At 39.1% G+C, this 12,280-nt stretch overlaps 1 protein-coding gene across 1 annotated transcript in view; it reads left to right on the plus strand.

Annotated features, from left to right (window-relative positions):
* Positions 1-9,855, plus strand: part of CCT2 (chaperonin containing TCP1 subunit 2) — a 17,725-nt gene extending 7,870 nt beyond the window's left edge. Inside the window, exons 9-16 of the mRNA XM_017894046.1 lie at positions 663-790; positions 1,193-1,296; positions 5,212-5,331; positions 5,695-5,823; positions 6,024-6,127; positions 6,372-6,471; positions 8,160-8,301; positions 9,582-9,855. Coding sequence (XP_017749535.1) covers positions 663-790; positions 1,193-1,296; positions 5,212-5,331; positions 5,695-5,823; positions 6,024-6,127; positions 6,372-6,471; positions 8,160-8,301; positions 9,582-9,612 — 858 coding nt within the window. The 3' untranslated portion in view covers positions 9,613-9,855. The remainder of the gene's footprint in view (positions 1-662; positions 791-1,192; positions 1,297-5,211; positions 5,332-5,694; positions 5,824-6,023; positions 6,128-6,371; positions 6,472-8,159; positions 8,302-9,581) is intronic.
* The last annotated feature ends 2,425 nt before the right edge of the window (positions 9,856-12,280 follow it).

The raw sequence follows: 12,280 nt of genomic DNA on the forward strand, positions 1-12,280 counted from the left end.
AAAATACAAAATTAGCTGGGCGTGGTGGCGCATGTCTGTAATCCCAGCTACTTGGGAGGCTGAGGCAGGAGAATCGCTTGAACCCAGGAGATTGTGCCACTGCACTCGGAGTTGGGCAACAAGAGTGAAACTCCGTCTCAAAAGTCTCAAAAAAAAAAAAAAAAAAAAAGGGAAAGAAAAATTGCTGGCTTCTATAAACTCAGGAATCAATTGCACTAAAAAGCTTGGGATAGGTGTCTATTGTATATATACACATGTATATACTTTTGATACATACATTAGTAAAAATGTTGAGATATGCTGTGGGACTCTTTAAAAAGAGTAATGAGGACTGGCATGGTGGTTCACGCTTGTAATCCCAGCACTTTGGGAGGCCAGACGGGCGGATCACAGGGTCAGGAGTTCGAGGCCAGCCTGTCCAGTATGAGATGGTGAAACCCCATTCTACTAAAAATACAAAAGTTAGCTGGGCATGGTGGCACACACCTGTAATCCCAACCACTTGGAAGGGTGAGGCAGGAGAATCACTTGAACCCGGGGGGTGGAGGTTGCAGTGAGCCGAGATTGCCCCACTGCACTCCAGCCTGAGCAACAGAGCGAGACTCAATCTCAAAAAAAAAGTAATGAAACTGATGCTCTCTTTATGCTTTTCTTTGTCTTAGATATTTGGTTCCCGAGTAAGAGTTGATTCTACAGCAAAGGTTGCAGAAATAGAACATGCGGAAAAGGAAAAAATGAAGGAGAAAGTTGAACGTATTCTTAAGCATGGAATAAATTGCTTTATTAACAGGTCTGTGCTTGTAAGAAAGGATTTTTTTCTATGAAAGTTTAAGGAATACTTTATATTTACTTATGTTGAATTAATGATTTATTACTTAGGAACTGCCTTACATAACTTCACCTAAATTATGGATTTTCATAATAAACTGTGATTTATGCACACTTACAGTGGCCAGAATTATGGGATTGATTTATACAGTTACTATAATAAAGAACACCTGTTTTCAATGCTAGTAGTGGATGCATTAGTACTGTAATTGATAAATTCTAATTATACAGGTAAGAAATGCAATCTTGTTCTAATGTGCATTTCTTTTACTTGTGTGGTAAAAATGTTTACTTGTTTTTTAGTCTAATGTAGTTTATTTTGTAATAGTTTTGAGCATAATGTTTTCATGTATTTTATTTACAGGCAATTAATTTATAATTATCCTGAACAGCTCTTTGGTGCTGCTGGTGTCATGGCTATTGAGCATGCAGATTTTGCAGGTGTAGAACGCCTAGCTCTTGTCACAGGTATGGAAAAAAGGTATTGGTTTCTAACAAACACAATAGTCACTCTTGGATTTATTATTTGTTACCATATGCAACTCACTGTTAAGAAAATAAAGGAAGGAGTCCCTTTAAGGAGTTTAGAATTTCAACAGTTATTCTGAAATCTATACTCTTGGATATCTTTAATTTAGATATGCAGATACATTACATTTACTATACCAAATTATATACCACATTTGCTGTAGGTATAGATTTCTTTCATTGTGTCACTGTTTTAAGGGTAGATTTTTGGCTGGGTGCAGTGGCTTGTGCCTGTAATCCCAGCACTTTTGGGAGGTCGAGGCAGCCAGATTTTGAGCTTGAGCTCAGGAATTTCAGACCAACCTGGGCAACATGGCGAAACCCCATCCCTGCAAAAAAAAAAAAAATTGGCCAGGTGTGGTGGTGAGCGCCTGTGATCCTAACCACTTGATAGGCTGAGGGATGAGACTCTCTTGAGCCTGGGAGGCAGAGGCTGCAGTCATGACGATGGTGCCACTGTGCTCCAGCCTTGGCGACAGAGTGAGACCCTGTCTCAACAACAACAAAAATATATATTTTTTCTCACAGACCTGTAAGACCATTGTTAAAATCTGAACAAACTAGAGCTTTAAAAAGTCTTGTCTATTTTATTTATCTAGTTTGTTCATTTGTTTTATTGCCAAGTAAGTAGCTGAATGTAGCTGAATGCTTTGTGTCCTTTGTAGTAGTACAGTTATAATAGTAACCTTTATTGAACACTTACTGTATGCTGAAGAGTGGGTCAAGTACTGAAACATTACTTTTGTTAATTTTTTTAAGTTTCTGGAAGTAATAAAGGTTAGCATAAGTGAAACAGTCAACATTGTATAATGGAAATTAGTATACCTCAATACCCTTTAATAGAAGTATGAGTGATATAATTCCAGTTGTGTCAAATAGAAACTGTGTTTGTAAATCAGACATGTCTGTCTACATCAAAATGACATAAGAGTTCAGGCTGGTTGCAGTGGCTCATTCTTGTAATCCCAGTGCTTTGAGAGGCCAAGGCAGGAAGATTGCTTGAAGCCCGTAGTTCAAGACCAGCCTGGGCAGTATAGTAAGACTGTCTCTACAAAAAATTAGCCAGGCGTGGTGTCACATGCCTGTAGTCGTCTACTTGGGAGGTTGGGGCAGGAGATCTCTTCAGCCCAGAAGTTCATGGCTGCAGTGAGCTGTGATTACATCACTGCACTCCATCCTAAGTGACAGAGCAAGACCCTGTCTTTAAATTTAAAAAAAAAAAAAAAAATGTAGCTTGTTTACTCTTTATTGTGGTAACTAACGGTTTAAAATTTTGTTGATTAAATTTTATAGATTTAGGGGTATAAGTATAGTTAATGGTTTTCATAGTAAACTCTAAGCCCTAGAAGACTAAGTTTAACAGATTTTTCTAGATTTTAGGTCCTTGAAAATGAATGAATAGGTTGGAAAGTGGGTTTGGGAATGGGAATTAAGGAGAACTGAGGACGTGGGTTATGAGTTGTGATGTCAGTAGGGCTGCCACACGGTTTGGAACTGCCACGATTATTAGAAGAAATTTGGTGTACTAACCTTTGGAGAGTAGACTTGGTCTCATCCCAGAATGATCTCTTAAGACATTTTTTTAAATCATTTGAGAAGCATAGTCTTCCTCTAACTAAGAGACATTTTCGTCTAATTACTTGAAGTGGGTTTACCTGCTTTAAAGTTCTTTAGGAGCCGCTGCATACTTGATGCTTTAAGGCAACAAATAAACAAAATTTAAGATGCTCATGTTTATGTAATTCATTCTTTAGTTCCACAAAATAAAGATGTAAGAGGCTGGGTGTGATGGCTCACGCCTGTAATCCCAGCAGGGAGGCCTAAGTATGCGGATCACAAGGTCTGGAGTTTGAGACCAGCCTGGCCAATATGGTGAAACCCTGTCTCTACTAAAAATACAAAAATTAGCCAGGCGTGGTGGTGGGCGCCTGTAGTCCCAGCTGTTTGGGAGGCTGAGGCAGGAGAATCACTTGGACCCAGGAAATGGAGGTTGCAGTGAGCTGAGATTGGCGCCACTGCACTCCGGCCTGGGTGGCAGAGCAAGACTCCATCTCAAAAAAAAAAAGATGTAAGAAGTAAATGGTAATAATACATTGATGGGATAAACATATCGTAAAGTCTTGACATGAAATTGCTATATATACCCGGAAGAATGTTTATTTAAAGTACACCAACTATACGTCTATGAAGTTGACCACATGGTGGCTCCCATCCTTAAAAGCTCAGTAGTTGTCAAAGGTGTTTGATGACATTGGTTCTTGCAGGTGTCATTAAATGTCTTGAGCTGAGCATGGTGGCATGTGCCAGTAGTTTCATCCATTCAAGAGACTGAGGCAGAAAGATTGCGTATGATCAGGAGGTTGGGGCTGTAGTGTGCTATGATGGTGCCTGGTGAACAGTCATTGCTCTCCAGTCTAGGCAACATAGTAAGACACTGTCTCTTTAAAAAGAAAGAAACAAAGCCTTGCATGTAGAAGGATGAAGTGAAAAGTTTCATAAGCGAAGTTAGTGTTATTTTTGGATATGACATCTGAAATATCTGTTGTGTCTCACATCTAGAGCACAAAGCAGTCTCAGAATTTTCTCAGCCAGAAGTAAAAAGAACTTTATACAAATTATGAGTATAAATTAGTAGTTTAGAAGACCAGAGTCTTTATGAATTTATTATAAAATAAATAATAGGGCATTGACAGATTTATCAGTAAGGAATAGGAAGAGAAGGGTTGATTGATAATATATGCAGTTCACATTATGAAAAGAGTAGTCAGCTAGAGAAAAGAATTTTGAAATGGAAACCTGACTTGCTTAGTTAGGAAATAGGGAATGAAGTGACTGACCTGTTCAGTTTACAGCATGGAAGATGGAGGGAAAATAGGAATAGAAATGAGACATAAGGACTAAAATTAATTTGTTCTTATTAAATTTGGTCTGGGAAATTCTTAGTATGCATTTCTTTTTTTTTAGGCCTTAGGACATTTCATTTGTGATAGAGATACCAGGTGATTATTAAGCAGTTCATGAAGTGTATAGTGGTTGACATATAGGACAAATATTTTCATGTCTTGTGCTGGGAATTGTATCATGAGGGCTTAGTCTTATAGATTGGATTCAGAAGAGAATCTGAATTTCAACTCAAAAGTAACTGCTTTAAGACTCAGTTTAACCTTTGGGAGGTAGTATTGTATAGTGTCTGCTTATAGATCTGAAGCCAGACTGCTTGGGTTTGAACCCCAGCTTTTTATGTTCATCCTAGTTGGGTAACTTTGGATAGGAAAGTAAACCTCTTGGCCTCATTTTTTATCGTGTGTAAAATGGATAGTAATGGAGCCTATCCAAGAGGATTGTTTTAAAGATTAAATAGTCAATATGAAGTATTTAAAAAGAGTGCTTGGTATATAATAAGCAGTCAGTCTTCAAAATGTTAAACACATCACCTATCATTATCCATTACTGCTTATTAGAAAACAGGAATTTTCGGCCGGGCGCAGTGGCTCAAGCCTGTAATCCCAGCACTTTGGGAGGCCGAGGCGGGCGGATCACGAGGGCAGGAGATCGAGACCATCCTGGCTAACACGGTGAAACCCCGTCTCTACTAAAAAAATACAAAAAACTAGCCGGGCGAGGTGGCGGGCGCCTGTAGTCCCAGCTACTCAGGAGGCTGAGGCAGGAGAATGGCGTAAACCCGGGAGGCGGAGTTTGCAGTGAGCTGAGATCTGGCCACTGCACTCCAGCCTGGGTGACAGAGCGAGACTCCTTCTCAAAAAAAAAAAAAAAAAAAAAAAAAAAAAAAAAAAAAAAACAAACAGGAATTTTCAGCCTGCCGTGCATTTAACTAATAAATGTTTATGTTTATAGGTGGTGAAATTGCCTCTACCTTTGATCACCCAGAACTGGTGAAGCTTGGAAGTTGCAAACTTATCGAGGAAGTTATGATTGGAGAAGACAAACTCATTCACTTTTCTGGGGTTGCCCTTGGTGAGTGATTATGTAGATCCTGGTTAAGGTGTCTAAATTCTTGCTAGGCTCTGTTGAAGTAAAGGTTATTGTAATTATTAGAATAGTATATCTTATAAGTCTTATCTCTTCAGAAGCATGACACATATTTTGTTTCAGTCTCTTGAGGTCAACCTCATATTACCATGTCTTTGTGAAAAGTGCATGTTCAACATAGTTTTTTTCCTTGATAACTTAGAACCATTATGAACCTTGATTGCTGGAGAATGTATAATACAGGAAGACAGATCAACTTTCAGAACCCAGTAATATAACCAACACCTGTATAAATAATAGAAGGCAAACTTTTTGTCCCTAAGTGGTCACTGTGACTTTTAATTTTAGGTGAGGCTTGTACCATTGTTTTGCGTGGTGCCACTCAACAAATTTTAGATGAAGCAGAAAGATCTTTGCATGATGCTCTTTGTGTTCTTGCGCAAACTGTAAAGGACTCTAGAACAGTTTATGGAGGAGGTAAGCATTTAGAAAATGTTGAATATATTTTTATTTCTTGAAGTACAGTATAAGTCATAAGTGGTTTTAATGGTTCTTATAGAAACTTTATATTGCCTTTGTACTAAATTTTAAAATGCTTGGCATATCTTAAAGTCAGTAATTCAGTATCTTGGAGACAACTAAGTATTACAATATTTTGTTGGAAATTTAATCTATAGGCTGTTCTGAGATGTTGATGGCTCATGCTGTGACACAGCTTGCCAATAGAACACCAGGCAAAGAAGCTGTTGCAATGGAGTCTTACGCTAAAGCACTGAGAATGGTAAGTTAATCAGAATGAGAGATCTGAACTTAAGTTTTGTGGTTATTGATAGTTTTAAAATGAGTAGAAAATAAACTGGTTAATACTGCTTTTAAATTTAATTCTGGAGTTTCTCTTCTTCGTGAGCAGTAATTGAAGCAGATTTTACATTGTTTCTAAATGCATAATTTTAAAAAGCTATCCTAGTTAGGAGTAAATCAGTGGTTCTTAGAGTGAGTAGTTACTTGTTTTCTTCATTTCATAGTTGCCAACCATCATAGCTGACAATGCAGGCTATGACAGTGCAGACCTGGTGGCACAGCTCAGGGCTGCTCACAGTGAAGGCAATACCACTGCTGGACTGGGTAAGCAATCAAGGGGAACTTTGTGGCCGTTGTTAAAAGTAACTCTTTTCACCGGCTCTTTTTTTCTTTTGGAACATAAAGAGTTAACAATAACCATATAAAAGACTCTTCTGCTTTGTCCTCGTAACCATTATATGTGCTGGGAAAATGTGTGTGACTTTATATGCTCAGCATTTCCCAAACTTTGTTATTCCATAAGACATATAAAACTGATTAGAAGATTTGTAACTGTTTGGTATATAATGACTATAGGATTTAAATATAAACAATACTTACATTCTGGAAAATAACATAAACTATTATGTTGCTTATACAATCAGTATTAACTCCTAATTTCATAGTAAACTTACTGCGAGATAATCTTGAGTACAGATCACAGATCTCCAGTCCATAGATAAAAGTGGCCAATGAGGCAGATTTAATTCATATTGAAACACTTTCTGGCAAGCTGTGCTGGATATTATAGAGTAGTCTTAAGAAGATAGATAATCCTGTCATTGAACAAGAGGGAGCACCGGTTAATCTGTGAGAAAATGAAGCAGGATTCTCACAAGAAGAGAAGTTGGGTAGATGACATCTGAATTTTCTTCCATTTGTTTTTTTTTTTTTTTTTTTTTTTTTTGAGACAGAGTCTCGCTGTGTCTCCCAGGCTGGAGTGCAGTGGCCGGATCTCGGCTCACTGCAAGCTCCACCTCCGGGGTTTACACCATTCTCCTGCCTCAGCCTCTCAAGTAGCTGGGACTACAGGTGCCCGCCACCTCGCCCGGCTAGTTTTTTTGTATTTTTTTAGTAGAGACGAGGTTTCACCGTGTTATCCAAGATGGTCTCAATCTCCTGACCCCGTGATCCGCCCGACTCGGCCTCCCAAAGTGCTGAGATTACAGGCTTGAGCCACCGCGCCCAGCCCCCATTTGTTTTTCATTATTTCACATTGTTGTTTTCTAATTAATATGGGTGACCAGTAGTTGACATTATTATTATTATTATTATTATTATTATTATTATTACTGAGACAGTGGTCTTGCTGTTCCCCAGGCTGGAGTGCAGTGGCACCATTATAATTCACTGTGGCCTTGAACCCCTGGCTCAAGCAGTTCTCCTTCCTCAGCCTTCCAAGTAGTTAGGGCACATGCCACAATGCCTGACTAAATTATTTTTATTTCTTAAGAGATGGGGGCGATCTCACTATGTTGTTCAGGTTGGCCTCAAGCAATCCTCCTGCCTCAGCCTCCTAAAGTGTTAGGATTATAGGTGTGAGCCACTGAGCCTGGCCCCTTTTATTTTGTTTGTTTATTTTTTGAGATAGAGTTTTGCTCATGTTGCCCAGGCTGGAGTGCAATGGCATGATCTCAGCTCACTGCCACCTCCGCCTCCCAGGTTCAAGTGATTCTCCTGCCTCAGCCTCCTGAGTAGCTGGGATTACAGGTGCCCACCACCATGCCCAGCTAATTTTTATATTTTTAGTAGAGACGGGGTTTTACCATGTTTGCCAGGCCAGTCTCCAGCTTGTGATCACAGGTGATCTAAAGGCTTTCTTTGAGCTCATTTGTAGGCGTATTCACCTATTGAGTAAAGTAGTTGGGTGTCCTAATTTTATTAATAACAGGATTAATTTTTATTATAAATCATTAGAGATGTTTTGATACTTTAGTTAAAACTACTTTTTAGTAAACATTTTTTCTTTGCAGATATGAGGGAAGGCACCATTGGAGATATGGCTATCCTGGGTATAACAGAAAGTTTTCAAGTGAAGCGACAGGTTCTTCTGAGTGCAGCTGAAGCAGCAGAGGTGATTCTGCGTGTGGACAACATCATCAAAGCAGCACCCAGGTACCCTAACAGTTTTCTCAGAAAAAATTATTAACAGCAAAACAAAAAAATTAGGGAGATGTATTTATTTTATAATTAGAGTTAATGAAAAGCAGAGACAGTTTTGCCTGGATAAAAGTATTATGTAAGTTATTTTAAATATCACAACTCTTAACATTTAAGCCAGAAAAATTAAAGAGGATGGGCAGCTGAGGTAGCTCTTAGGATTGAAAAGGCACAGAAAGAGCCATGCTTGGAAAGGTCAAGTACTGAGGACAGTAGATGCTGTGATGCTTTCTGTTGTCTTTAAACAGAATTATAGCAAAAGGAAACTGAGTTCTGTAAATAAAGTGTTCTGATTAGGGGCAATGTCATATAGCCACACCTACTCCCAGAAATCTTCACAATAAGTCAGTGCCCTCAGCCACAATTGAAATACACTTAAAAAATGTATAATACCTTGTTTGGTCTGATACTGTTTTAGAGATTAGATATATTTTATTAGCAAATTCTGAGTAATTTGCAGTAAAGAAACTTAATTTTGTTTAACCCAACCTTCCAAACTTACCAGACCATGGGCTTCTTTTTCATGTTCCTTATTAATCTCCAGAGGACTTGTTTTTCAGATCAGTGCCCTGTGACAGCTGCTTCATAACTCTTTTGACAGTGGTTAGCATCCTAGTCCCCCCGTAAGCTACTAAGGTTGAAAAGTTTATCTCTTTATATGATCCCTGTATAATGCTATACTCTTTGATCTGTTCTTAAGCTTCTTCAGCTTCTCTTAACTGTTGTGTTTGCCTCTAAAAGCAGTGTTTCTCAAGCTTTAGATCCTTGAACAAGCATTAAGTAAAAATTTACTAGTACCCTTATCCCATCTTTCCAAAAGATTGTTCTATGCCCCCTTATTGTATGGTCACCAAAGAATAAAAGATGAGAATAAAAGGTGCTTCTTCTTGGTGGGGGTGTCTGCAGAGTCCCAAAGCAGAACAGTCTTGATGTGCTAGGGCATCACACGGAGAGGGGCTGAGTGGCTAGCTCAGTCTCGCTTAAAGCCAGCAGTCCCATTGCTGTATAACCCATTAGTCCATGACATAACCTGGTCACCTCTTAAAAGCCCAACTTCCAATACTGCCACATTGGGAATTCAGTTTCAATGTGAGTTTTATAGGGGACACACATGCAAACCATTGCGGAGTTATAACAGTTTTAGTACAGGATTCTAGTTGTGTTTGTATTTAGTATAGTACTTTGGATAAAATCATCCTGATTTTTCACTATTGACTTCTTTCTTTCTTTCATAGGAAACGTGTCCCTGATCACCACCCCTGTTAAGCATTCCCACATGCCGTTGATCTTTGGACCAGTTTCTAGCAAAGCTGTGTTTGAAAGGTAGTCTCTTAAAGAAGACTGTGGAATCTGTTTATTGGTGCCCATTGTATCCTTAAGTTTGGCTATTTAGCTGACCTTCTCTTTAACATAGGTCTAATTTATTTGCCGTGTCATTTTCCATACAAATCAGTTGATTTAAAAGTTCATTTCTCATACTGTTCATTAAAATAAACATTTGAACAATTACTTGGTTCTTATGTCTTATATATGTGTATTCTGTTTGAACTCTACTTAATGGAAATTAATGATTATTTTAAATATGGCATTTTCCAGCTTAATTAATGATTGGCCATCTACATTTTTGAAATAATTACCTTGATTAATATAAGCCCAAGTTAAGTGTGATAAACACACCATATATTAATCTTTTGGTTTTGTTGCTGAGCCTTAAGAACCCTCAGTTATGGCCAGGCGTGGTGGCCCATGCCTGTAATCCTAATATTGGGAGGCCAAGACAGGTGGATCACTTGAGGTCGGGAGTTTAAGACCAGCCTGGGCAACATGGTGAAACCCCATCTCTACTAAAAATACAAAAATTAGCTGGGCATGGTGGTTGGCGCCTGTAATCCCAGTTGCTTGGGAGGCTGAGGCAGGAGAATCACTTGATCCTGGGGGGCAGAGGTTGCAGTGAGCCAAGATCGCACCACTGCACTCCAGCCTGCGTGACAGTGAGACTCCCATCTCAAAAAATATATATAAATTTTATTACCCATTTAATTTTGTTTAGTGAAAATGCCATAAACTAGTGCTCATTTAATTTTGTGTAGTCCAGATGCTGTCTCTTGCATTGGAAAAAATTACAGTGCTTTCTGTGATGTGTTTTTTTTCTTCTTTTTTTTGAGACGGAGTCTCGCTCTGTCCCCCAGACTGGAGTGCAGTGTGACGCGATCTCGGCTCACTGCAACCTCCACCTCTTAGCTTCAAATGATTCTCCTGCCTCAGCCTTTCGAGTAGGTGGGATTACATGGTAGTCTGCCACCATGCCTGGCTAATTTTTGTATTTTTAGTAGAGATGGGGTTTTGCCATGTTGGCCAGGCTGGTCTCTATGTTATGTGATGTTTTATGCTTGAAAAGTCATATTAAATGTTGCAAGATGATGTGCTCTAAGTACTTTTTTCTTTTTTTAAGACAGGATCTCATTCTGTCCCCCAGGCTAGAGTGCAGTTGTGTGATCACGGCTCGTACGGCCCCTATCTCCTGGGCTCAAGCGATTCTTTCGCCCAAGTAGCTGGGACTATAGATGCATGGCATCAAGCCTGACTGATGTGTTTTTTTGTTGTTGTTTTTTTTAACTTGTAGAGACAGACTTTGCTGTGCTGCCCAGGCTGGTTTTCAGCACCTCTTTCCAATGCTTTGTAAGGTAATTTCTCTAAAGAAGAGTATGGTTAGACTTACGTATTGTTACTGATTGGGTTTTTTGTTTTTGTTTTGTTTTTTTTTTTTTTTTTATAAAGGGTTTTTGTTTTGGTTAAGTGGATAAGAGAATGAGAACGGGTGTAAGTATGAACTGAGTTCGCTGGTTTGAAAGGCAGCTCTAGATTTGGAGGCTGTTACTGCATCAGTATGTAGCAGAATACACAAGAAGTAAGAGCCCAATAGGTTGAGTTTTTATTGGACAGCTGTGCTAACATGGAGGGACATTCCCATAAAGGAGCAAAGGATTTTTAAAGAAACACTGATAGACCAAACATGTTTCTGTTTCAGGGTCAGGGGAAAAGTTGAGACATCTGAGAATTTGTCTCAATATTTTAATATTTGTAGGTGAGATTAAAACTAGAAAAATGTGATATCAGAATTACACTGATTGAATAGCAGTACCACCTGCTGTGTGATTTTTTTAAGTGCTTTATCACACATTAGTTGTAATCCTCACAACTGAGGTAGGTGGAGCAGGAGAGCATATGAGAGAACCCACAAAGGATATGGTGGGACAGGTGAGTTTATCCTGAGGGACCAGATGGCATGGAGTTACACATATTTTCTTAGGTACTTAGGCATATTTTCTCCAAAGACCTTAAAACAGATTGGCCAATGAAAAGTTTAGAAAAGTAAAATATGAAAACTACTATATTCAAAATATAGCCATACCTTGCTTTCATGTATTTTGAAGCCTTTACTGATTGTTGTCTTTAGAAAAATCTCAAGTTCACAAATAATCTTTTCAGTTTCAGAGGTAAGTATGATCTAGACCTAACTCCTGTTAATGGTTTTTTTTTTTTTCCTTGAAACGGAGTCATGCTCTGTCGCATAGGCTGGAGTGCAGTGGTGTGATCTTGGCTCACTGCAAGCTCTACCTCCTGGGTTCACACCATTCTCCTGCCTCAGCCTCCCAAGTAGCTGAGACTACAGGCGCCCGCCACCATGCCTGCCTAATTTTTTTTGTATTTTTAGTAGAAACGAGGTTTCACCGTGTTAGCCAGGATGGTCTCGATCTCCTGACCTTGTGATCCACCCGCCTCAGCCTCCCAAAGTACTGGGATTACAGGCCTGGGCCACCACGCCTGGCCTGTTAACGGTTTTAGGATGGAGTTTTTACAATTGTAGATTTGGGGTACATGTGCTGCTTAGTTACAAGGGTATTATGTGTGATGATGGGGGTTGGGCTTCTAG

Source organism: Rhinopithecus bieti, unplaced genomic scaffold (genome assembly GCF_001698545.2).
Source record: "Rhinopithecus bieti isolate Rb0 unplaced genomic scaffold, ASM169854v2 scaffold_25288, whole genome shotgun sequence".
Taxonomy (NCBI): Eukaryota; Metazoa; Chordata; class Mammalia; order Primates; family Cercopithecidae; genus Rhinopithecus; species Rhinopithecus bieti.